Genomic DNA, 27,636 nt, shown 5'->3' with positions numbered 1-27,636 from the left:
AACGTTACTTATTAATAAGTTATAAACTCAACCAGTTTAGTGAAATTACAAAATAAGATAAAAGGTCAACTCGATTTATGGTTCGGTACCCAAACCTATTACTAAGACTTCGTTGGTCGTTGTCCGTCGGCTGTCACCAGGCTGTATCTCAAGAACCGTGAGAGTTAGACAGTTGAAATATTCACAGATTATGCGGCCTCTATAACAACAAATACTAAAAACAGAATAAATATATAAAGAGGGCTCCCATAAAACAAACGTGTTTTTTTTTGCCTTTTTTTGCTAATGTCCAATGAATATTGTATAGATGGTGCGCAACCTTTGTGCGCGAATCACTCGCAGTCGGTCGGTTTCATTTCACTACACTTGTTTTAGCAAAATCCCTCTGTTACGCGTCAGTGACGAAACGAACTCGCAAAGTCAACTCTATGATCTCTCTCTCTCTCTCTCTCTCTCTCTCTCTCTCTCTCTCTATGATAAAAGTCTGAATAAAAAAAAACTCCAAACGAAGGTCGAGGCCGGGCTGCCGCCTCACTCGCCGCCCTTGCCCTTCAACCTGACCAACAGAGTCGCATCCGCTCCACCTACATCGATCTCGCTCGCTTCACTCGCTCGATCCGCAGCAGTGAAGATATTATTTTGGCGGAGCAGGTTTAGGTTTTTGATCAAATGACTTTTTTTCTTGGCCGGTTTATTAAGAATTATCTCCTAAATGTATGGAAAAAAAGATAAACTTAAAATTATAAATGAGTTTTATTTTGTTCCTTCGTTTGTCTTTCCTTTTACTGTTTTTGCTCACTAAATATATTTAACTTTTCAGATTCATAATGGACTTCAAATTATTTTCTGAGACAAGTACGTAATACATAACAAGTACAAAGCTAATAGTATTAGCGATTTTGTATTAAAATTCCAATACTCTAGCTTGTACTTTACCTATTATGCAATTGGGCCCGGTAGTCTCATGATAGGAGCCGAAGATTCAACAGTTACTTACACCTCTTGCTACATAAGTACTAAATACCTTACAGATTGATTAAACCACCGTTCTTATTTCAAAATGACAATCATCGAAAACAGTACCATATGTCAAATAATATATACGTCTCTTTCAGTTTGGGCGTGACGTCAGTGAGGTGTCAATTGTTCGTTACCTATATGATTTGATTATTTATGACTTTCATATTTTTTGATTTTACAAGATCTTGCGGATTAAATTGAGATATATAGGTTGTCACAAAAAATATAAGTATAACCACTAAAGACAACATGTAGTATCGAATCGTGAATATAATTATTTTTTTGTTTTTAAGAAATCTATTGTTATAAAATAAAGATACAACTTTTACCATGAATAGACTTACGACTGATTACGATGAAGCATACCTAGACACTTGTAAAACTATAAGCTGTAAATGTCTGCACTATAAAGATATTATACACCGTGTTATTTTTGATTGTTAACTTTGAGGGGGCACTATAGTCAAACGAAGTTAATTTCTCCAAGACACTAGAATCCTAACTCTTACTGTGTAAAAGATAGTCAAAAATTAAGTTAATTAATTATTAGCTGTAAATCCCACGATCGAGCGACGACATCCACACTGCAGCAGACAATAGACATTATTTCTCTAAGACTTAATTTCTTTAGGGGATTGCAGTTTTTCTCACTCACTTCTCAATCTAAGTTATATGATATAGGAATTATCAATGACAAAAGTAGACAGCCATCTCAATACTTTTTTTTTTTTTTTACTGCTGCTAAGAACTACGCTAAGTATACAAGATCTATTTTGGATGCTGCCTCTACTTTATGGGTGAGTAGGTAAGGGTATTTTAGGACCTTGTAAAATAGTCTCCCTATTATTAAAAATGTTATAATTATCTTTGTTTTATTCTTTCATGCTCAAGATATCGTTTACGTGATTTGCATACTTCTATTTCGTGATATATTCGTACTGACGCCACAACACATAGCGGAGCTGTCTAAACATTTAAAAATTATCGGAACACGCATTTACGTAATGCACAAAAAAAATATAATCATGTTCAGATATTCTTCAGCACCTAGACAGCTTCCACGCTTATGGTGGTGACTGTACAGTAAGTACTACATAATATATTTTGTACCTATGGTGAACTGAAATATTTACTTTGCTCACCCACGACCTTTATAATAATATCTTTATATCTTTACTATTTCTAACATCTGGTAGTATGGTGAACGTTTGTGTTGCTCTAAAGATGAGATCTGGTCGAGTTCGAAACGCGTCAGTGTAGTGTGGTGGTGGTGATAGATGTGTTTGATGATTTGTGCGTATTCCGACAGTGTGCAGGTGGAGGAACTGCATGAACACACATTTCATGCATAAACGTAGCTATTTATAAGTCACGGGTGAGCAAAGCAATTGATTCAGTTCATTGATATTGTGAACCTCCGCAAAGTATAGGATTGCCGTTGGGGCCGAAAGTACTCGTACTGCTAAAATGTATTCCTTATTTCTGTTCCTTGTAAAGGTTGCCTGGAAGAGATCGCTCTGAAGCGATAAGGCCGCCTATTGCTTACCTTAGAAAATCTCTATGTATACTTGTGTTCTCTGTACTGTTTACTTTTTTTGTGTGCAATAAAGAGTTATTGTATGTATTGTATTGTACTCGAGTGGAGACCGCGGATCGGCAAGCGCAGCGTAGGACGTCCACCAACGAGATGGACGGATGATTTGGTTAAACCGTGGGTCCACGGTGGGGGCCGCTGCCAACCGAAGCAACTGGAGGTTATGGTTGAGCCCTCTGCCAACAGTGAACGTCCTACTGCTGAGATGATCATGATGATGATGATTTCATAACGTCTTCTCACTAAATTGACCACTTCTCACTGTGACCAGAGACCAATTCGAACAATGAACCACTTTCTAAATTGTCAATATCTTAAATAGACAGTGTACTAAGTTTACATTTCTTTAGACCAATGTCATTTCATTGATCAACCACATTGGTTACATACTCTGAGAATATAAATCCTATTTCAGGTCCATCTCTATCTGTTCATAATTTTATTCCGCATATTGCTAAATTACATTCAGAATACTTTTGCGTTATACTGATAGGCTGCATGACCTATTGCTTCTTAGACCACCTGTGTTTTAGTTTTTTAGACTAAATGATACTATTCCATACATCTGGTTTTCAGTAGGAAAATCAGTACATACAGGTATTCATGCTCCTACTAATAGGAGAATTAGTATAATATTGTGTTCGTGCTCCTACCAGTAGGAGACTGTAGTAGGAGCACGACCTTGCATCTGTTTCGAATAATCCAAGCTATACCAGAAAGAGGGCGCTCGTGCCTAAAATACCATGCGCCACATTACAAATCGAAGATTACACAAGAAAGTTTTTTTTTTGTGGAATATCTTATTTTGGACATCTGGTATAGTGGAATTTTAATGAATAATGTAATAAGAAATAGAATATAGAAATATAATAAATATTTATTCTCTAAACGCACAAATTAATACGAAAATACAACAATATGCGAACTCGCGAAGTATAATATAAGTAATGTAGTATTTTGAAAAATGTGATATTTTAGGCACGAGCGAGGGAAAATCGCTGCGTGGCTATAGCTACCGTCCTGCACAAGGGAAAAATCCCTCCCGACCCGTGGTCCAACTGCTATCTGGTTGCACCACGGGAACCTAAACTTACCCAGGATGGTTCAATTCTCAGACTACTTTTTTTCTGCAACTAATTGCTGTAACCCGTGGTACAACTGAAGGGCTATTGTCAAAGGGCATATGAACAATTGCTATGTTGAACCATTTGCACCATGGGGAAGTAAAATTACCTTGGGTCATGTGTATCAGATAGGTACTATCATTACTGCATTTTATAAAAATTAAAAGTCGCATGAAACCAACAACTATGTAGTTTATTCTGAATACAGTGAAACCAACAGTCCGAACCCCGATTCCACAGAGTTCAAGTGGTAGTTCAACTAGTTGAACTAATTGGACCCACCCAGTAGGACCATGGATAAACATACTTTCCAGAATTGGACTACTGATTTTGCTTCTCCGTGGTGCAACCGGTTGACGATGAGTAAACTTGCTTCCCCGTGGTGCAACCAGTTGGACATAGTAGTTGGACCACGGGTCGGAGGAAAAAAAGTTCATAAGATTAGTTCCTAAACCGCAATCGGTTCGCATCAAGAAGGAATTTTGCTCATACGCGTGTAGGGTGAGCACTGAAAGACTCCGGTCGTCGTCAAGCAGCTAATCATCAATTGAGTAAATAGGTAAGTATCTCTTGTAAGTATAAATATATTCAGATGTAATCTCGGTATTTTCGCAATTTGTGGGAATTCTTGAACGAATTTCTACCACTTGGTTGAAATACTGGGCATACCGTTCAAAACGAGATCCGATTTGCTTTGGAGTCAGAATGTTCTTTATTTATCGTAGAAACATGTAGATGCCTACATGTAGCCTGTATTCTCATTATTCATACTAAATACAAATAAATATATAGGAAGTAAAGTTCTGAATTTACCGTCGAAAACTCCAAAACAAATTCCTTCGGATCTAACAAAAAATGTACTTGGAATGATTCAAGCGTAATCTAATCGCTAATATAACGCAAGCGTAATACTTGCAACATTTTTATAGTATTAACTTGCATCCCGCAGCAACACGCTTGAACGCATTCAGGTCTTCCTCGAGCAGCTAGCACAATAAAGCTCTACACCTGGAAATTCACAACTATATCTAAGAATTTTATTATCTGGCACACCCACGACACAAAACGACAATTGAAAACATGGAGACTGTACTAGCTCCCCAGAGGTCCTCGCTTACTACCGTACGATGCCCACCAGCACCGTCGTAAAGCGTTAGGTCTGCCCTTTTAAGGACACAGCAGTACCTGTCTTGAAAAATTACACGGAAATTCTAAAGCTTATAAGGAAAAAGACCCTCTAGATATATATAAACAACCAGACCACGATAATGATGATGGTGATGATGATGATAGTATTATCCACGTATAAATAAAGATTCAAAATATGAAACGTCGTTTCCAGCAGGATTCTACATACCGATAGCTTCAACGAGGCTGTTTCCTTTCCAGCCTACTATGTACCACTACACATGAACTGTTTTACGCATCAGGGTAGTTGACACACTTATACAGCATTACGGCCTTCCGTTCTTCAGCTTTCCAAAATGACCATTTCTGTACCTCGGTATACATACAATACAAAGAATTATCGCAACCTTCAACTCAAAAGATAACTGCAATCAAGACTGGTAGGTAGAATAAAACACGGAAAGATTTCGTCTCCAATATTCGAAGAAATAGGAGTAACACTCGCATGTAATGCATGATTATCAAAGTATGTATGTCACAAGAGCATCATATGTGGTTACCAACTTGAGCACAATATCATACTCGACAATCTCCAAGTCCAAAGCCAAAAATCACATAAGATTAGATTCCTGGGACTCTAACACGATTCATCTAATTCTATATCGTCGCATATGAAACACTCATATTATCTAGATATTTGAACATTTTAAGGGCAAAAGTACAGTTGATACAAATATTCGTGACCCGAAAAAAAATATATGTATTTTGTAGTAGCTTACGCCGAAAGCCTTCCGAAAGCCTAGAAAAGTGATGCAATAATTTTCACTAGTTGGCGCTGTCTATTTGCATGTGTGCGTGAGCTCCTAGTGTCCGTATAAGGCTGTACCTGACACCTAAATTTGAGCCCTGAAATCTCAGAATTGGCACACTATTTCCGTTCGACTGTAGTCTCAAAAAATCGGCAATTCTAAATTGTTTTCGCAAATAATAAACTCAACTATTAGTATTCTACGGATATTCTAAAATTACAAAAAAACATCACGAAAATTCGACAGTCTGATTTTAACGCCATCTGACGAGACTTTTACCATGAGCTAACGTGAGCAGCCGCCTTAAGTATACCGAGGCGGAAGGCTAGCAACCTGATTCACTATTGTACCATTTTTGTCAACTTTAACCTAAAATTGAAAAAATGCTTCGAAGCGGTAACGTTTCGTGTGCTCTGCCTACGAATACTGGTAATACAGGCGTGATGTTTGTGTGTGCAAGCTAATAAAAGTGTGTTACTAATGTTTAACTTGTGAAAGAAACACTTACCTAAATTCAGTTCTGCGGCGAAGCACACCGGATAGATGACTAGGGCTATTAAGATGCACATCACTGTAAAGATATTAAGATCATTTTTTTTTTTCACGTATAACCTGTCGTCATTATTATACCTATGTACATATCAAAAGTCGTTGTTGAAGATAAATCAAAACTAAAAAAAAAATTGCTGGAGCGGTAAATGCTCCAGCAATGTTACATATACATATTCCATTATAGGTAGTCTAATTAACATAGATTAAGCAACACGAAAAGAATTAAAAACACCAATATACAATGAAGGCACAAGTCTTTAAAATATACACAAAATTAAAATATAAATAATACGACAACGTTTTTATATACTGTTGTTATATACTTCGCGTGAAACTACTTACTAAACCCTAATATTATAGCGCAGAAAAGAATTCTAGCACTAAATGGGAATCAAATCTACAATATATCACGATTTTTAGTTAGCGTCAATAGTTCTGAACCACTAATCAGAACCAGTGCCAAGAAGTCCTAACAATAGGGCAGTCAAAAAACAGGTAAAACTAAGTGGACTAATAGCAATAAGTTGAATTAAGGCCGGGACCAAATGAGTGGAAAACCCATTTTCAATGTTAAAAAATGGCATGCATTTTGTTCTGCAGCGCAAAAAGCAAAGACGAGTAGTCAAGCTAAGTTTGTACCTCGCTAGGATGCGAAATCCCGCCCGCTTCCCAGTTCACCTTCCCGCGATCGGCCTGTCGCGTCACTACGGTTAGCATCTTGGTCGCCGATACGCGTCTTAGGAATTTTCATCTACTATTTGTTCAATTTTAAATTTGTGAACTGTTTTTGTTAAGACGCGAGGTGCAAACTTAGCTTGGTCGGGTAGTAGTTTCTAAGTCAGTATATTACAGTGTGTAAGTACTGTGTTTGTAGACAACATGGTCTGCACTATAACTTTCAACTTACAACCTTGGACGGCGTGAGCAAAATCCTAGATAAGTGCGTAAGAGATAGCTAGAATTTCTCTCGCTACGTCTTACTTGATAATCGTCTAGTCACCAAATCGCTCCTTAGTTAGTAAAAAGTGTACGTAGGTCACACGGAACTTTTACCGGCTATATGGCCATATTGGCCATATGTTATTGTTTAATTTACAAACGAAAAACTAAGTGTCCAATATTTCTGACCATCTTACTGACGTACTAATTAGAATTCTTTAGGACAGTAGCCTAATACAGGTCGTAATTTAACCGCACTATTCTACTCACGGGCAAGCGCCATGGCAAGCACAGCGAACCGATAGTAGCGGAACTTGGTCCGGTGGTCCGCGGCCCGCAGCCCGAGCCCGGTGAGCAGCGCGCCGCACACGTCCGCCGCAAGCGTCGCCACGCAAAGCCCCGCCGCAGCCCTGCGAACAAAACGCGTGTTTATAGTGCCACCAGGGTTGAGGTCACGCACACAAAAATAAAGAGTTTTATGTCATGTAATGACAGCGGGATTTTGACATTCACTCATTAATTTCATTCCTTATGCATCAGTTCTTCATGTAGCTGTGTGTGTAATCTATCACTTCAGCTCTCGTGGCACTATCTATTCTATATATTAAAAAAAAACATGGGATAGCCATTGAAAACAGAGGCCGACCGATTAGTATGTATTTTTCTCAAAAATGTCCGTAAAGTTGACATTATTCTTTACATATCAGAAGGTGAAGTGCATAGTTTATGGTCAGCGAAAAATTAAAAGTTAAAACGATTGCAGGCGCGCTAGCTCGACAATAATGAATTAGCGCGCCTGCAATCAGTCACTTTTTTTTTTAAAGTTAAAAGGCCATGGAAATGTTAGCACAAGTCGTATACAGCCAGTCTAATAATGGCCGGTATCAGATATTTTGTTGGAACTCCGGACTTTTTCTATTGGTCTGAATAGCTTGTGGTGTTTCGGTGGAAAAATACACCTGCCGTTTATTTTTAATGAAAAAGGCGGAAAACATAAGAAAAATATTGGAATAAAATTAAATTTTATAATTGGTATACTTTGAGAAAAAGTTTATTCTATATCAGAATTATTCAACATTTTTGAGAAAAGCTTTATATTAGTCTCGGCTGGAATAGCAATTGCTGGCTTCGTATTAGTTAAACGGACTCGCAAGCTCGTCCGTTTAATACTCATACTCAGCCAGCAATTGCCTACTTCAGGCCACGACAATAATCTACTATTATTATGTTTTGTGCGAATAGCGAATAAATATTTCTATTTTTATTTTAGTTTAGTACAATTAGCTGAAAATTTGGCAAAATTAATGCAAGACTTTTATCTATCAGGATATATAGTTTATAGAGCAAAGTTAAATTTTATCCACTCTCCCCCCCCCTCCGGGGCGAGCTTCATCCCCCGCGCCATCGAATATGTCCCGGACCGCGGTATTTTCCATTTTGAAAGAAAACCGTACACGATACATAAAAAGTGTGTAGGAATAGGAACGAAATAATCCTTGATAAATTTACTATAAACCTTTCATACATTTAAAACCGATATCACTTATAGTTTCAGCGCAATCTGGCACCAAATACGAACATTTTTAATAATTTATCCAGTTTTTTTTTTGTTAATCGTTTAGTTTTTCAATTATTTCACACTTACCGCCAAGATATGTATGACTAAAGTAAAGAATAGGATATGCTCTTTATAAAAAGGTATAATTAATTTCTACACTCATTCATTTGACGCTGTTATGCTATTTTGAAAATCACCATCATCAGCTACTCTCGTCGATTAATTGGAACTTTGAAAGAGCCGGGCGGTCGTCGCCGCCGCGCGGTCAGTGCGCTAGTTCCCCACTTCCCCACCCCTACCCCGCCCGCTCTGCACGACCATAGTAAAAGAGACCAAGTAGGTTCACAAAGAACAAAAGTACATCGCGCGGCTTAAACGCGTACTCGTACTTACGTATTTTTAGAGTTCCGTACCCAAACCCACACCCAGGGTTCCATTGTTAACCACATTTAATGCAAATAAACAAACTTACTTACTTACTTACTTACTTACTACTTCAAAGACTGCCAACGGAACCCTGTTACTGAGACTCCGCTGTCTGTCTGTCCGTCCGTCTGTCACAGAGCTCTATCTCTTGAGCCGTAATAGCTAGGCACTTAAAATTTTCATAGATTATGTATTACTGTGGCCGCTATAACAACAAATACTAAAAATAGAATAAAATAAATATTTAAGGGGGCTCCCATACAAAAACGTGATTTTATTGGCGTTTTTTGATTTTACGATGTTCCACGATGTGCAAAATTTGTAGAGGCCAGAGTTGCGTGAACGTTGAATACGCTACATAATGCGACATTGAAGAAGATTAGAATAATACTGATTTTTGAAGTAAATGTTATAATAGTTAATAAATAAATAATAATATTGTTAGTAAATACCTAAGAAAAAATAAACGTAACTTTAAAATAAGCTGGTTTTATTTTTCTTAACCTAGATGAGGAGATGGCGGGACGACTTGAACGCATATCCATTAGAATGGCAGGCAGGAGCATGCTCCAGCAGTGGGGCATTTAACAGGAAAAAAAAACTTTTCCGAATGTTAAAACAATCACTGATGGTCAATTTAAGCATTCAATTACGTAAAGAAAGACTAAACCCTAACTAAATGCACATATAAAACTCAGCTGGCTAACTGTTCTGTCCTTGTGTTCTGTCATGCGTGTAGGTCGAATATTTAAAATTAATGAGCCACATCAGAGCCCACAATACCTAAACGTCACCTATAAAATGTTTTTTTTAGGGTCGCCGTCATCGAAATCGATGAGGACTATAATATAGGGTGGCTCATTTAGATCGGTCAGCACAGCACTCGGTCAGTATGGGAAAGTCTGAAACTACAAGACATACGAAGATCTGTTCTTAGGAAACGTCATCGATTTTAGTAATAAGAAAAACAGCATTCAAACATGAAAAAAAAAACTTGTTTTCAGTACGGGAATCGAACCAGGTCGTAAAAAAAACTTACATTATATCTATTTGAATATCGATAGTGTAGATCATAAAGTCATAACATAAGCAATAAATGATACTATAAAACACGATATCTAGAATGTATAAAATGGATTGGTTTCATATTCTTTAATAATGTATTTTTCATTTTTCAAAGCGTCCGGGTTCGATTCCCGAGTTTGTAAATGATCACGTGTTTTACAAATTGCTAAACTTTCACGTCTAACGGTCTACGATTCTAGCAAGTCTCGACTTTACCAAGAGGACAGTGACTTGAAACCCCGTAAATATTCGCTTAAGGGAGGCTGAAGGGCTTTTGTCCTGCGACTATTTCGCTCGACACGAATTCTACGTATTATACGCGGTCGCAGGGGAGTACAGCCGAAATCGCAGACATCTACATGGCGCCTGTCAACACTTGGGAGTGTCAAACGGACAACTTCATTCCGTTCAAAAACATTTTGCCGTTCGAATGCGAGTCGTAACGTTTTTTACTTACTTTAAAACTACCCCGGCCGACATACATACAACGGGTTAGTGTTTTGTGAACACTGGAAATCGACACGGACATCGATTTCTTTGCTTCTTCTTAGCTAAATATCTTCTTGATGATGATGATGTGATCCTGTTATCCCTCACTAGGGACATAGGGCTCGTAGAAGAGTTTTCCATTTGGCTCGATCTTGCGCGGCTTCTTCCAGCTCTTCCCAGCCGAGACCAATTGAGCCAGCCTCCTTCTCAACTGATCGCCTCCACGTGGTCCGAGGACGTCCTGGCCGTCTTCTGCCAGTAGATTGCTAACGGAGACCCTGCTTGGGCAGGTGATCATTCGACCCTCGAAGCGTGTGTCCAATCCATCGCCATTTCCTTGTCATAACTTCTCGGCTTACTGGCTTCCGCTTCCGCCTTGTTGATGCGCGCCTCAACATCGCTATCCGTTCCCCCGGTCGGGTCGACCACACTTCCCAGATATGCGAATTGGCCAACTTTGGCCAAATTTGGCCAATTGCTCAACGGCCCCGCCGTCAATGTATATCGGCACCGCATCCGAGGTGTTAAGACGCATGTCCTTCGTCTTCTCACAATTTATGCGCAGGCCCTCCCTTGCAGCGTATTCGGCGAGGTCGTTGGTCTTGGATTGCATACGCTCTCGTGATGTTGCGAATAAACAAAGATCATCTGCGAAGTCTATGTCTTCGAGGCCCCCCTCATCTACCCAAGGCAATCCGCTCCTCTCTTGACTTGTTCCCTTGCGCATCACGTCATCCAAGACAATGAGGAAAAGCAATGGCGACAACAAACAACCCTGCTTCACACCCGCCGTGACCGGTACCTGGTCTGACAATTGTCCCTTATGCATGACTCGGCAAGAGGAGCCCATATAAAGATTTTGGATAATTTTTATGATCTTAACTGGTATACCCTTCTTTTTAGCGCATGCCAAATACTTGTCCACTTGACCCTGCCGAACGCCTTTTCGAAGTCTACGAACAAAGTGAAAAGTTCACTACGCATTTCATTGCACTGCTCCAAAATCATGCGTAAAACGTTGATTTGATCAATGCAAGACCGCCCTGCTCTAAATCCACCCTGTTCGCCCCTCAGCGTACAATCGACAGCACTCGTCATTCTGTGTACCTACCAGTATCTTGCAGAGAGCCTTGGAGACCACAGGCAGTAGGTAGGTTTATCCCTCTCCAATTTGAGCACTGGGACAAGTCCCCTTTCTTGGGCAGCTTAATTAGTATGCCTTCTTTCCAATCTTCAGGCACTTGCTCAGCTTCCCATATCGCCTTCACCAAGGGACAGAGTATATCGGCCACCACCTCCGCGTTCGCTTTTAAAGCTTCGACTGGAATACCATCGTTCCCAGGTGCCTTGCCATTCTTGAGCGCTCTTATTGCCTTCGCTATTTCGGCTTTACATGGGGGGTCCACACTGATGTTCAGAGTAGTAGATGTCTCCTCCACCTCGGTTTCGGTGTCATCGTTTCCATCTACTACAGTGTGGAAAACTTCTGCGAAATGCTCATGCCATCTGCGCATATCTTAGCACTTCTATATCATCTTTATATTATAGTACAAAGTCTTTACTTTAATAGTATAGTGCACGCCTGGCTCCGCGCAAGAGTAGGTAGTTTTGCGGAAAGGGAAGTGAAAAATGTGAAGTTCGGTAACTGATTTTAGAGCCTTTTTTTTTCAAACTTGCATCCGTGCGAAGCCGCTAGGTCACTAGTACTAAATATTTGTCTTAACACTCACTTAATGTAAGGCGCGGGTCTGGCAGCATAGCAGCCAGGTTGCGCGGTGATATCGAAGGGCAGCGGCGTCGGCGCTTCGGGGTCGATGCAGTGCATGAACAGCCCCTGGCGCCAGCCGGCTGCCATCAGCCAGTCCGCGGACGCGAGCCCGAGCACCATCAGAATGACGACCAGCAACCCGCATATCAGGGCGATCACCTGGAATGTGAATACAATATTTAGCTTGCTCAAAAGTAGGCGTAGACGCAAGTCACAAATAAGCAGTCGGAACTGGGACTACCTTAAGTTGCATCAGTAACGACCAGATTTAAAAGGACCATATATGAGCAGGATTAGATAATCAATTAAAGGAAGACACGAAAGTTCCTTGGGGATGAACGTCCTGAAACTGGAAAGACGACATTGTGGAGTCTGACATTAATTGCTCTCTTGTAAATTAAAGTACTTGCGTTTAGTTATTTTTATTTTTCATGCTTGATTAAATGAATGTGTAGAAAAGAACAACGCACTCAGTGGTTAGTCATGATAATCACAAGCACCGTGTGATTATCATTGATAACCCACAGGTCTCAGTTATTATATTAGTGTTTGGTTTTGTCTCTTAAATTTTACGAGGAAAAAACAAAGTAATACTTATATTTTTCAATAAAATGAGGCTTGTGAAGTCCTTAAATAAGAGGTAGCTAAGGAGTGTAGTGTGATGGCAATGTGATGGATGTGAGGTACTCATATTTTTCTGCATATTGCGAACGTCTAACATTATTTTGTAAACATGTGTCACTGGTCAGGGTTTCAGTAATCTCTAAATCTAAAACAAAATCAAATCAACCATTGTTTAACTTAATACGTTGATAAGTCTATAAAGATAAGAAAATTTACATAATCGCAAAAACTTAACCTCAATCGGTTAAGTGGCTTTCAAAATCCTCATGTACCTCCCCATAGCATAGCGTGACTTGAACAAAGCGGAGGCAATCAAATATAATTTTGAAACGCGATCAATCGCAGTGTATTCCCAATAGGATACACCGTGATACACGCTTCGACAAGTGTCATCACTCGTGTTTCATATCACCTCAGCAGTTCTCATGGAATATCTAATAGGGCTATCTATAGGTAATAGGATCAAACGACCTCACTTAGTTTCACGAATTGGATGAAAACCAACAGTGTATGTCAGCCAGCTCAGTCGACAAAAGAAGTTAGCAGACTATGTAGTATATCGCGGATAAGGGTTAGTAGGTATAAAAAAACTCGTTATTGAGTCAAAAAGAGCAATCTTGCGTTTTGACGCAACTACTACCTTACTTCCTCCTTCCTTCTTCCTTTCTTTGGGAAGTAAGTACCCTATCTATAACTAAACAAAGCAACGTCTAAGATTCTTCAGGTGTAAACTGTTATTACAACAACCGAGCATCGTTAGTAGAATTCAGCTATCGTTTCTCGTAACAGCATTGTTATAGATGCACCGAGCTCCATCCGCAATGCCACAGTTTCTAGTTTAATGTGGCCGTGTTACAAAGCACCTTTCATACACACACTGGCGTTATTCACTCCGAGTATGATATACGGTACACGGTCGACGGAAAACTTTATTGCAGTTTATTGTTTATAATTGTAGCAGTGGAACCACAATCTGTACTAATTTAATGCATTAGGCGCTGCCTGTAATGAGTATGTGTTGGTGAAATAAGTAAAATAACGCTTATTTATGTCAGTTATTATTATAATTTCTGGCGATGGTCACCCTTGCCAGAAATAAAGGATTCTGGAAAGAGAAAGAGGGGGCCTTCACCCAAACGGGATCCGCATCACAGAAAGATAACTAACCCTATACTAACATGAGATTAATAAGTTTAAAGTAATAACACGACTACTTAGTACTTGAATTGTAAAATATTTGATGTGGAAATAAACGGCTTATTATTATTATTATGTATTTTCTTTTTTTTCCCGGCTTGCACCGGTGTACGTACTACCTACTGTTATGCACGGGCCTAAGCCAAGTGCATATTAGGTAAGTTGGTTTGAGTGGTGGGTTCGGCGGCGGTTGTTGCTGTGGTTGACTGAGCGGTGTTTTGCGGGGCTGGAGATGTATAGGTAGCGTTATATTCCTGATCAGTTTGTAAAAATTTCCTAACTATTCGGCAAGTGTTGAGGATGACAGCTTTCTGGAGGAGGTTGTATGTGTTTGGTGGCAGTTTTAAGGTATTTAACGACTGGTACAACTGTTTGAGTATCACTCCGGTAGCAGACAGGACAATCGGTATATTATTACTTTTTGAAGATGCCCAAGTCGGGTTATTTCATCTTTTAATTCGGTATACTTTGTAAGTTTTTCGGCTATTGTAGACTGTAAATTGTGTGTAATAGGGACAGCTATGTCTATTGAATAGGCAGATTCGTTTGCTTTATTTACTAATGTTATGTCGGGTCAATTTTAGTGAATGGTACGATTAGTAAGGATGGCTCGGTCAAAATACAATTTGGCTGTGGGTTTATTTATGACACTTTCAGGTTTGTATTTGTAGTATTAGTATGGTTCTATGGAAGTAATTAGATCAATTTGGTAGGCCAGTTTTTGATGAATAATATTTGCAACGTGGTCGTGTCGATGCTTATATAGTGGGTTTGGGCGATAGATTTACATGAGCTTGTAATATGTTGGATGGTTTCAGGGCAGGTATTGCATTTTCTGCATATGTTAGTCGTTACAGTCTTGATTATATGTCGTTGGTAGTTTCTGGTCTCTATTACCTGATCCTGTATTGCCATCATAAAGCCTTCAGTCTCCGGGAAGAGCTCACCACGACTTAGCCACGCGTTCGACGCTTCTTTATCAACATTTACTTGGCATAAGTCATGGCGGTGTCTACCATGTAGAGATTTACCAGCCCACTCAGTTTGGTTTTATCATCAGTCAGAATTTCGTTGTTTTGTATTGTATTATCTTTTGTATTGTATTATCTTTCAAATTTAACAGAGAAGCGTTGCGATCATTCTGTGTAATAGCTTTGTGGAGTGTGGAGAATTCTGATTTGCTGAAAAAGTACTGTCTTAAGTTTGAGATTTGTCTATTATGTAAGTTTCTGATGTCAATAAGGCCTCTTCCACCTTCTTTCCTTGACAATGTCAACCTCTCATCTGATTGCAAGATCTTAGATGGTGTTTTCGGAACTTGGTCATTGTGGTATTTATTTTGCGCTGTAGTGAATTCTGGTCAGATTTATAATTATGATTATAATTTAAAGGCTAACTCTGCACAATAATTATTTTATATTTTCAACTTAACGTCCCTCTTTACGATAGAGCGTAACCGTAAAAATGAAATAACAATAAAAAGACGGCAATAACGCGTTTACGGCAATTCAGAAATTTGAAAGGCAGAAAATGGTAGGCAGGAACCAAATGTTGGAACCATTTGGTCACTGGATGAAGGCAATATTCATAAATTTTCAATAAATGTTAGTGATAACGGGAAAGCCGAAATAGAAGCGAAGCGTGATCAGATCATATATCTAAAACAAAGTTTCAAAGTAGACGCATCTAATTTGGCATGGTGAAGGTATTTTGACCGGGGAGAGATTGGGAATGACATAGGATAGGTATAGGTGTGGGTACGTTTGATACCGGAAAATTGCAGTTCTTGCAGGATAGCGAGCGATAAAAGAATTCTTCGCAGACGGAGTTGGGAGCAAAAGCTAGTTTCTGATAATTTCAATGCAAGCGTTTTTGACTAATCGAATTCATTAGTTCAATTTACATTACCCATACTAATAAAATTTCAAGTCAGTCCGACCACTGGACTGCAAGATAAATTCGATTTGAAAGAATTTTCGCAACAAATGTAGCTACCGAACTGGAAAAAGTAAATAAGCAAAAACACTTTATACTGCTCAATCTGAAAATTTGAATGAGGAAAAACTGGTTCACACGTCAAAGTCATGTCGGACGAGTAAATTAAAACCCTTTTCCCCAGAAACAGTTCAAATTCAACTTTCAACGTAGAATTCTACGTAGTTTAAAAATAGCTTGTAACAAGCGTACCTACAGAGCGGAAAAATAAATTAAACCATTTGAATACGGACCAAAACAATTAAGAAGTTTGTTTTAATAATGGTAAAAACATACACAATTTGGTAGCTGAGGTTGTAAAATATAAGAGTACTCGTATTGTTACCCGTAATGCGATGCGATGCTATTTACCGGAGATAAAAAAGCTTTCTGATAAGAACTAACGATCGTGAGTAAAGTTACCTAATACAAAATATGACGAACGAATTCCTATTGTTAAATCCAGACCAGTTTTACAGCAAATAAGAAGTAATGGTATCCTCGATAAATCATTATTCATTACTCAATATCAAAAGGCGTCCGAACAAAAATAAACCATCATCGCAAAGTAATGAACATCATCAAAGAGAAAGGAGTAGTGTTTCTGTGACGTCGCGTAAGACTCGTCATCCATCACGGCTGGGGTGCAAATAATAAGACGCAAAAGTACAAATCCAAACACGAGGCGGTGCACGTACCGAGGAAAAGAAAGCGGGAAAGTGAGAGGTGGGTGTCTGGAGGTGGAGGAGTCGAGAGCGCGGGGGGCGGTCATCGATCGGGAGCCGCTCCCGCCAGGCCGGGACCACGGGGCGGCATCAGCTGTTAGCTGCCTACCCGCCTTAGCTCTAGAGCCCACCTTCTAAACGGGTGTCCGCCGTCGTCTCACGTAAAACGATCCCCATTTAACAACTCTAAAGCTGAGAATAATGCGATAACTGCACTCACTCGAGCAAGATGCACGCGTGTTATCTTTCGCGTAATTACATTTTGTGTGCCCCTTTAGCTTTACGAATGGGAAACGAAACGGTTCATTGGATATAGAAGGATGAAACTACTTTGGACTATTAATAAAGAGCAATCAGAAATACAATCTGCCGGAAGCGTCTGTCATCAAGAGGGATTTCATTCATTGGATTATAAAGGACAGTCCACGTGCGGACTTCCTGGCAAATGGGAAGGGTCATTTGACGTGACAAAGACAGTAGGATTACGTTTTGATTTATGAGATTAATATTGTGAATGACGAATGCCCTAGTATTTTGTAGCCTCTAAGAATAAGTCTGAAATCAAACAATAACAAAGTAAAGCGGTTTTAAGAAATCGATCGTGGAAAATGTGTACCGTGAAGTGTATGCTCGCTTCGAAGAAAACAAATTACAAGAATATTTAATACAAATCGAAAGTTAAATGTATGTGTCCACATACATGATACATACGATATAAAGTTACATTGCAACATAACAAAGATAATATTTCAACCGGTAACATGCAAAATGTTAACCTTATCGAAAACAAAGAATGAAAAGTATGTACCAATTTCCGTTTTCATTGAATTTCGTCGCACCTATTTCGCTGCTCTATATTTAATCACATGTGATCAACTAACTGTACCCACGACTAGATTTATCTCAGCCAGTTATGGTTTTAATTGCTATCTTTAGAAAAGATACTTGCCATTACAATTTAACTAATACTTTACTTAATTTAATCACTACTTTATAGTTTCCGAATAAAATACCTACGGACACAAAAAAAATATAGGTACTTAAGGGTTCCGTTTTTATCAGACTGCAAAGAAGGATGATTATGTGTTTGACCCGTATTTATGTATGTATTATGTCTATTCCTATGTCCTCTCGTTATTGTCTCATAACTAGCCAACGGCTGAACCGATTTTGATAAATGATTCGTCATTGGGTTCGTCTTGATGAACTGGGTACATGAAATATTTAAAAAGATAAAATGGCGTATTTTTGGCCAAATTGTGAGTTTAGTTTTTTTTGTTTAAACCTATCGAGTATGGTATCAAATGAAAGCTAATATCTAGCCCATTCTAAATATATAGGGGTTATAATAGTTTTAATCTACCATTTTCACAGAAATATCAAAACAGTGTGAAATAAAACAATAAATTAATGAAAAAAAATCTAAAACCCGACTTTCTTAAGAAATACTAAAAAGAGGAAAACAAGTCTAGTGGTCTAGAACTATGTTAAGTAGTTCTAGAACTAAGTTCAACAGTCGGAACCCATTCAAATCGTGACCAGCTAAAAAATTTTGAGTAGGTACCTAATGGGTTTTCTTCTTTCTTGTCGCGTGCTGCTATAGAATGAATATGAATGATAAGAAGGGCTACGAATTAGCCCCTAACATGTTGAGCTAAACTCGATTTAAGACGTGAGATATCCGTTACAATATCATTTAATAAAAGTAATTGTAGGTTTGAACTATGCAAATTTTATAGTTTTGGAGATATGCCAAAAACTAGCATACATTGTTTATTATAGTTCCCACGGGGTAGTTATCGATAAACGAATTTTACGCGGACGTAGTCACGGGCAACAGCTAAGTATTAATATTAATTAATACAATATTAAAACCAAAATCGTGATAAAAAAAATCCGTACCTAAATCTATAGCACGTTAATGAAGCGCAACACAGCCAAAAGTCAGAATTCATTTGAAGTTCAAATGAACTGTTGAATATTCCTTGCTTTGCTCCATTATTGATGCAAATTCTGCAGGTTGCTGGAGCGAGTGCGGTTTTTCTAGGTTAATGTGGACTCATAAAATTCGAAAGCGTATTCCACAAGCGAACTACATTTGTGAAATGTCTAGTAAAGCAAATATAAATAGCTTTCCTATATTTTTCTAAGCACAACATACTCGTAGTGCAAGCCGTCGTGTATGTGTACTTACACGTACATGTATTCTTAGATCTAGTCTCATTTTGCACTTCAATACTTTTCACGGTCATGGTCGTTAACACAATAAACGTATTTGAAATGCTAACACATCATTTCGGTGGTCCATGTAGCTAACTCGTAAATTAAATCATTAGTTCTGTCTATAGATATTTAGAAGGTACCTAATTACCTGTAAAAAATAGTTCTACAGGTACCTAGAAAAACATAAAACTTGGAATGAACTGTTTAAAGACTACAAAAGCAATTCAAAAGCCCAACAGATTTGCCTAAGGAATGAGAAGTACCCTCGTACATGTAACCTTACTAAACTCAGGACCATTTATCAGCCCATGTCACCAACTCCAGTCCAGCACACTTTAAATTAAAGTTAGTGCGCTCTAAATCTCAGACATCTCAGTAAACAATAGCAAGATACATTTGGGTCACACTAAACTGGAATACAGAGGTAGCTAAAGGAATGGGTAGGGGAAGTCCGGGAGACTTGAACCTCATTTTACTCTTATGCCGCTAAAGTTGTAACCGTAAGTGGCAGTAACCCGATTTTTGGCATGTAGACGTCATGCCTAAATAGGTATCGTTAGGTGTTATGGAAATGATAATAAAACAATAATTGCATTTTTGGCAATTTTTTTTATAAAATTTGGAATATGGCTCAAGTCTCCCCAACCCATGGGAGAGTTGATCAGGGGGTGCGGGAGATTTGACCATATATTTATTTATTAGAGAAAACAGTGAAAAACATTATTGTTTAATTAAAAATATTTATTTAAAAAAAGAATGAATGAATGTGTTTAAAGTATGATTCAATTAGATTTCATTTTTGATTATTATCTAGTACCACGATGTTAAACATAAATTAACTTAATCTAATGCCTTTAAACGAGCAATTCTTGTATATATATAATCAGAATCTCGGAAATGGCTCCAGCAATTTTGATTAAATTTGGTATGTAGGGGTTTTCGGAGATAAAAAATCGATCTAGCTTGGTCTTATTTTTGGGAAAACGCTTGGTACCGAGTTTTAGCTCGATCGGAGCTCGGTCACCCAGATACTGAACTTATTAAAAAAAACTTATAAGAGATTTATTGTTCTTGTCTTCTTTAGTCTTCGCTACTCACTGTCAACAACTGGAAAACCCTTCCTCTTAACTCTTTTACTGTTTTTCGAATAGTTGCACTATTCTTAATTTTTTCAACAGCGTTTCCTGTTTGGTAATATTTTTCGGGTGGAACCCCTTTTGCCTTGTACTGGCATTATATGGTATGAGTTTCTAAAACAAAAAAATACATAAATTTAAAGCCAATCCGTATTTAAATGCTGTGCGGAGGATTAAACCATGTGGTCATGTCTCCCTGCTACTACATTGATCAAGTCTCCCGCACCCCCCTTTAGTTCAGTTAAGTGATTATTTCTCTAAATTCTAACATCGAATGTTTAAAACGCTCATTGTTGGTAAAACTATAATAACTAGTCAATATGATAAGATAAAATAACAGCACTCACCCATCAAGGCATATGAATAGCGTAAAATTACAAAAAAAAGTTTTTTTTCACTTTTTGGCAACAGAAACATGTGTACTCCGTTTACTGCCAAACCGCACTAATGGCGGCTAATATGGCGGCGCTACTAGTTGAGTCTTGTGTACGAGTATAACACGAACTATCAGTGGTGCCGGTGGCGCGAACTTTGAATTAGATATTCGAAATGGTTCAAGTCTCCCACCTGGGCATGTCTCCCGGACTCCCCCTACAAACTCGCAAGGGAAGCTTTACCTGCTCTACCAAGTTTGGTGTTGCATTACAAGTTCTTAGAATGATATGTTTCCAACCTACTTCTTAAGCCGATATATATATACCTACCTAACATTGTCATTTGTGCTTCACTTTGTGCTCTACTTATACGAGTTGACTTCTCTCCGCTTTTGTTTTCCTTTGTGTACTTAGAACATAAAAACCATTGATGTCGTAATTTTAATGAACAGACTTTTGAACTTTATTAAGATTAAGAAAGCTTTTGAATTTTGATGAAGGCTTCTGGGAAAAATAATAAAGTAGACGATCCGTTTCGCTACGAATAGGAGGTCATCATCATCATCATCATCATCTCAGCCTATTTAAGTCCCGCTGCTGGGCACAGGCCTCCTCTTAGAATCACCAGTGGTAATTTACCACGCGGGCTCAATGCGGATTGGGAACTTCAGACATACCATTGAATAGAAAGGTATTTTCTTGAATTCTAAGGTAAGATAGATTGGTTAAATAGATTCGGAATCGCGCGTTGCTGTTCTATATGCTGTTAGGTTAGGTTAGTCAAATAAATACGTAAATGTGGATAAGACAAGACACGTCTCTTAGTAGGATCTACCTAATGTCTAAGTCCGTCTATAACTTATCCAACTAGGTAACAAGGAAAGGTACCCAACTTTCCGGCTCCGATTTGTTTTATTCCTATATGTTTTAGAGAATAGTCTAAAAGTAGTTGTAGAGTAGTCCGTAAGGACACTTGTTTTTTTTTTGAGCTGCCCAAAAATTTTCCTACATAATATTAGGAGAAATTGACCTACAAAGTACCTATTACCTATTAAGTACATATTGGTACTAAAAAGTGAGCAAACCCTCTAACTTCTGCAGACAGTGCTGTTAAAGCAAATTGCTAGTTAATTACTGGCTTGATGATATGTTGGAGAACATGAAAAAATAATGGATCGGTGTTTTGTTATTTCGACTAAAAACTCTTATTTTACAATAAAAAAATTGTGTGAAGCGGTCCGAAGTATAACACTTTTCAGGATATTTTTTTTGTAAACTGTAAGTGAACCGAATAACAAAACACCTGTGCATTATTTTTTCATGTTATCCAACATATAATCAAACCAGTAATTAACTAGTAATTTGCTTTAACAGCCCTTTCTACAGAAGTTGGAGGGTTTGCTCACTTTTTAGTAATATTAGTACTTTGGAGGTCAATTTCTCCACATAGATTGAGTTTAGGCAGCTAAAAAAAATACGTCTCCGTTATTTTAGACTACTCTCTAACATATACATATCTCTAACATAAAATAAAACAAATCGGAGCCGGACAGTTGGCTACCTTTCCTTGGAAGTACGACTAAGTAAACTAATAAATATACTGACACTAGAACACGTTGAAAAAAAAAAAAGAAATGCTGGAGAGGCTAGGAGGTGTATTAAAGTAAACGAATTACAAACGCAGACATCAATACCATGTTTAGGTGCATACCGAACTGTGGTGGTTACCCCAGGGGGACAATATTTATATTGTTCCATATTTAGGTAGGTACCCATGGATTGTGAACGTGTTAAGAATGTGTTAGGAAATAAGGCTTTGAATTGATACCTGAGGCTTTATTGCCTAACGTTTCTGACGCTCGCGATCGCAATCAAATTATTTACAGTTTTTATATGCGAAATCTGACATGTGATTGCGATCGCGAGCGTCAGAAGCAGCAGGCAATAAGGCTTCTGATTTAGTAGTCGTCTCCTGATAACAGAATAGAGTAGAATCGTACTTCATTGTACCACAGTTAATAGTCAGCAACAAATGTAACTTCTCTAAACGGCCCTGCAGGGCTACTACGAACCTCGAAGTTCGTCTCATGCGGTCCCTCTCGCTCTCATATTAAATAGTTTAAGTGTCAGAGGGACCGCACGACATGAACTTCGAGTTTCGAGTTCCGTAGTAGCCCTGCAGGACACTCTCGGATACTCGTGATGAATATGACTGAGGAACGCACTAGACTAGACAGTCTACATTTGCTGAACAGTATTTTGTAGCCACTCGCTACACGTAAAACGGGGTAATTTTTTTTCGTCTTGTAGCGTATCGTTGGACCTATCCAACGGTTGTTACTCGTAATGTTTTTGAAAGACCTATCTTTCAAAAACATTACGAGTTTGCTAAACCACTTTCGATTTAGTGATCTATTTGCATTTGTATAAGGATTTAGTGCTACCGTGAACTGCTTCAACTTTGCCCTCTGGCCCCAACATTGCCTGATTCAATTTAGAGTCGATAACTAGCACCCTTCTAAGTTTTTAAGCTTTTATCCCCCCCGTAATAATAATTCCCGTGTAGATAAAAGTTTAAAACCTATAAGACGACCAGATGGCCTAGTGGTTAGAGAACCTGACTACGAAGCTTGAGGTCCCGGGTTCGATTCCCGTGTCGGGGCAGATATTTGTTTGAAAAATACGAATGTTTGTTCTCGGGTCTTGGGTGTTTAATATGTATTTAAGTATGTATCTATATCTATATAATTATATTTATCCGTTGCTTAGTACCCATAACACAAGCTTTGCTAAGCTTACTTTGGGACTAGGTCAATTGGTGTGAATTGTCCCGTGATATTTTTTATTTATTTATAAGAGTGTTAAGTTATCGACTAAATCGAATCAGGCAATGTTAGGGCCAGAAGGCAAAGTTGAAGCAGTTTACGGTAATTATTGTTACAGGAATGCCCCCCAAAAGCTCAGCTGATTAAAATTATAATAATGGGTTTAAAAGGAAAAGTATCACAGTCACAGCCTAGTAGGCTTTACAATACAAGTTAACGAGTAATAGGTAGTAGATCAAAAGTGAATATTTTCCGTATATATTTAGTACGGTACGGAACTCTGCACTGCGCCTGGCCCGACTCGTACTTGGCCGGTTTTTAACACAGTTTTACTACCTATAAGATCTTTGTAGCTTAGTCTCCCAACAACCTCTAGAATGCCAGCCACCAAAGATGTGCGAGATTGCAGTGAGCGAAGTCTAAGCCATGAGTTTACAGTGCCCTTACTCGATAGCGACGGCGTAAATTAGATTTGTAGAAGCGCTGTACAATTCTCCATACAAATAAGTTACGCCGTCGCTATCGAGTACGGTCACTGTAAACTCATGGTAGTGGTACAGCGCTTAGCTACATCTTGAAAATAAACAATTCTAATTGGTGGACATTCTTAGTACGCCACTTAACATGTCTTTGATGAAAAAGCGCTGCCCAATGCTTGGATAAACGACGAAAACGTTGCGCGCTCACATCTTTCAACTAGCCCGAAAATTACCAGTGTAATAAGGCTCTAGCTCTAAGTGTGGTTTTACAGTGACTTTCGCCAGCGCGGTTGATAAGCGTCGCGGGCCACGAGCTTTGCGTCTACCAGTATACACACTCATCTATGTTTGCGTCTCTTGGAGCGATAGTGTGGTTTTACAGTGACGCTATCGCCAGCGCGGTTGATAAGCGTCGCGGGCCACAAGCTTTGCGTCTACCAGTATACACACTCATCTATGTTTGCGTCTCTTGGAGCGATAGTGTGGTTTTACAGTGACGCTATCGCCAGCGCGGTTGATAAGCGTCGCGGGCCACGAGCTTTGCATCTACCAGTATACACATTCATCTATGTTTGCGTCTCTTGGAGCGATAGTGTGGTTTTACAGTGACGCTATCGCCAGCGCGGTTGATAAGCGTCGCGGGCCACGAGCTTTGCGTCTACCAGTACACACTCATCTATGTTTGCGTCTCTTGGAGCGATATTGTGGTTTTACAGTGACGCTATCGCCAGCGCGGTTGATAAGCGTCGCGGGCCACAAGCTTTGCGTCTACCAGTATACACACTCTCATCTATGTTTGCGTCTCTTGGAGCGATAGTGTGGTTTTACAGTGACGCTATCGCCAGCGCGGTTGATAAGCGTCGCGGGCCACGAGCTTTGCATCTACCAGTATACACACTCATCTATGTTTGCGTCTCTTGGAGCGATAGTGTGGTTTTACAGTGACGCTATCGCCAGCGCGGTTGATAAGCGTCGCGGGCCACGAGCTTTGCGTCTACCAGTATACACACTCTCATCTATGTTTGCGTCTCTTGGAGCGATAGTGTGGTTTTACAGTGACTTTCGCCAGCGCGGTTGATAAGCGTCGCGGGCCACGAGCTTTGCGTCTACCAGTATACACACTCTCATCTATGTTTGCGTCTCTTGGAGCGATAGTGTGGTTTTACAGTGACGCTATCGCCAGCGCGGTTGATAAGCGTCGCGGGCCACGAGCTTTGCGTCTACCAGTATACACACTCTCATCTATGTTTGCGTCTCTTGGAGTGATAGTGCGGTTTTACAGTGACTTTTGCCAGCGCGGTTGATAAGCGTCGCGGGCCACGAGCTTTGCGTCTACCAGTATACACACTCTCATCTATGTTTGCGTCTCTTGGAGCGACAGCGTGGTTTTACAGTGACTTTCGCCAGCGCGGTTGATAAGCGTTGCGGGCCACGAGCTTTGCGTCTACCAGTATACACACTCTCATCTATGTTTGCGTCTCTTGGAGCGACAGCGTGGTTTTACAGTGACGCTATCGCCAGCGCGGTTGATAAGCGTCGCGGGCCACGAGCTTTGCGTCTACCAGTATACACACTCTCATCTATGTTTGCGTCTCTTGGAGCGATAGTATGGTTTTACAGTGACTTTCGCCAGCGCGGTTGATAAGCGTCGCGGGCCACGAGCTTTGCGTCTACCAGTATACACACTCTCATCTATGTTTGCGTCTCTTGGAGCGATAGTGTGGTTTTACAGTGACGCTATCGCCAGCGCGGTTGGTAAGCGTGGCCCGTAAAACTATTACAAACGATCAAACGAAACGAACGTTAAACTATGTAACGATCCAAGAGACGCAAAGCTCGTGGCCCGCGACGCTTACTTTGAAGACGGACGGCACGCTAAAATCGCGCGGCTAATCGCATAGCGCCGTAGTCGTAGTGTATTGCGTACGTAGCCTAAGCCTGCTGACTGAAAAAGAATGGTAAAATGTAAATGACCAGCACCTGTGCAATCTGATTCGCAGGCATATCGTCTTGTTCCGTCGCAAACTGGGGCGGCGGCGGCAGTACCGGCGGCGGCAGGGCGCGCGGGTTGGAGCGGAGCCCGCCCGGGACTGCGCCCGCGCGCCCCGGCATGCGACTGCTACCTAGCCACCTCACCACACGACCAACGTCGCACTCAATACATCACACTACCACTAGTACACGTCACTATTGTACATACACACGTACTATCAGACTTTTCGATTTCGCGGGGTTCAATGAATTATCCTTAATAACAGTGGCTGGAGGAAATGAGGAATTGGGTTTTTTTTTATTATTCTACTGGATGGCAAACGAGCAAGTGGGTCTCCTGATGGTAAGAGATGAAGATAGGTTACGGTATCTCTTCCTACCCTAGTAGATATAAATAATAAAATATAAATAAATAGTATCTGTAAATCTTGAATGAGTTGCCGCATCTTGCTTCGTTGATATATGCTTCCTTTATCAACTGGCTCAGTGGTAGGAAAACATCGTAACAAATGAGAAGAATGTGAGATGTGTGTTCAAGTTAGTCCAATCTTTGGGTTTATCATGTTACGTTTAAGTATGTTTATCTACCATGAAATCTTAAACAATTCTTAACATGAGTTAGCATGCCTGTTTCATAGAAAACTATAATTTTGGGTTTTTTCGAGACGTATTTAAGTTATTTGTGGTAAGACCTTGCGTGTTTAGTCAGCCAGGTCTATTTGATGCTGTCGTTGCCAAAACACAAATACCGCATCAAAAAAAATATTTGTGAGCATAGAATAGTGTAGGTATATTAATATGTGTAGCGCAAAGCCAGGCTGCGAACTAGTTGGCTACGTCAGAATCAGTGTTGCCAGGTGTTGGGTATTCTACCGAACTTCGGTATTTTAGCACTGTGTTCGGTGTTCGGTAGGTATAACAGAAATACCCGATATATGGGCGGTTCGGTATTTTTTAGGGTTCCGGAGCCAAAATGGCAAAAACGCAACCAATACCAATAGTTTCGCCATGTCTGTCTTTCTGTCAGTCCGTTCGTCCGCGGCTTTGCTCAGGGACTATCAATGCTAGAAAGCTGTAATTTAATTTAATATGTAAACTATGCCGACAAAATGGTACAATAAAAAAAAAAAAAATTTTTTTAGGGTACCTCCCATAAACGTAAAGTGGGGGTGTTTTTTTTCTCATCCAACCCTATAGTGTGTGGTATCGTTGGATAGGTCTTTTAAATTATTAGGGGTTTGCTAAGACGATTTTTCGATTCAGTGATTTGTTTGCGAAATATTCAACTTAACAAGTGCAAATTTTCATTAAAATCGAGCGTCCCCCCCCCCTCAAAAATTAAACCGGTGGGTGGAAAAATTTGAAAAAATTCAGGATGGTAATAAGTTTATCAAACTTTCAAGGAAAACTATAACGGTTAAGTTTGCTTGAGAATTATTAGTAGTTTAAGAGTAAATAGCAGCCTAAGTACGTTAGTACCTACTATTATATATTCTGTGGCCTAAGGTATACTAATATACCTAAACTATGGAAGATTCCGTATAAAATACGAAATCCTTAGAAAAATATTACTTATTTTTTTCGTAATGGCTACGGAACCCTATTTTGGTCGTGT

At 39.4% G+C, this 27,636-nt stretch overlaps 1 protein-coding gene across 5 annotated transcripts in view; it reads right to left on the bottom strand.

The window, feature by feature from the left end:
• Positions 1-27,636, bottom strand: part of LOC141437302 (transmembrane protein 47) — a 103,727-nt gene that overhangs the window by 40,624 nt on the left and 35,467 nt on the right. For 2 of the 5 annotated variants that reach the window (XM_074100577.1, XM_074100580.1), the window contains exon 2: positions 26,010-26,290. The exons of 2 other annotated variants lie outside the window; for them this stretch is intronic. In XM_074100577.1, coding sequence (XP_073956678.1) covers positions 26,010-26,141 — 132 coding nt within the window. In that variant the 5' untranslated portion in view covers positions 26,142-26,290. Of the gene's footprint in view, positions 1-26,009; positions 26,359-27,636 lie in introns of all 5 variants that reach the window. One more of the 5 variants, XM_074100578.1, reaches the window with a different exon arrangement.

The sequence above is a fragment of the Choristoneura fumiferana genome, chromosome 17 (genome assembly GCF_025370935.1).
Source record: "Choristoneura fumiferana chromosome 17, NRCan_CFum_1, whole genome shotgun sequence".
In the NCBI taxonomy this organism is placed as follows: Eukaryota; Metazoa; Arthropoda; class Insecta; order Lepidoptera; family Tortricidae; genus Choristoneura; species Choristoneura fumiferana.
This window is presented reverse-complemented; position numbering and strand designations above follow the sequence as displayed.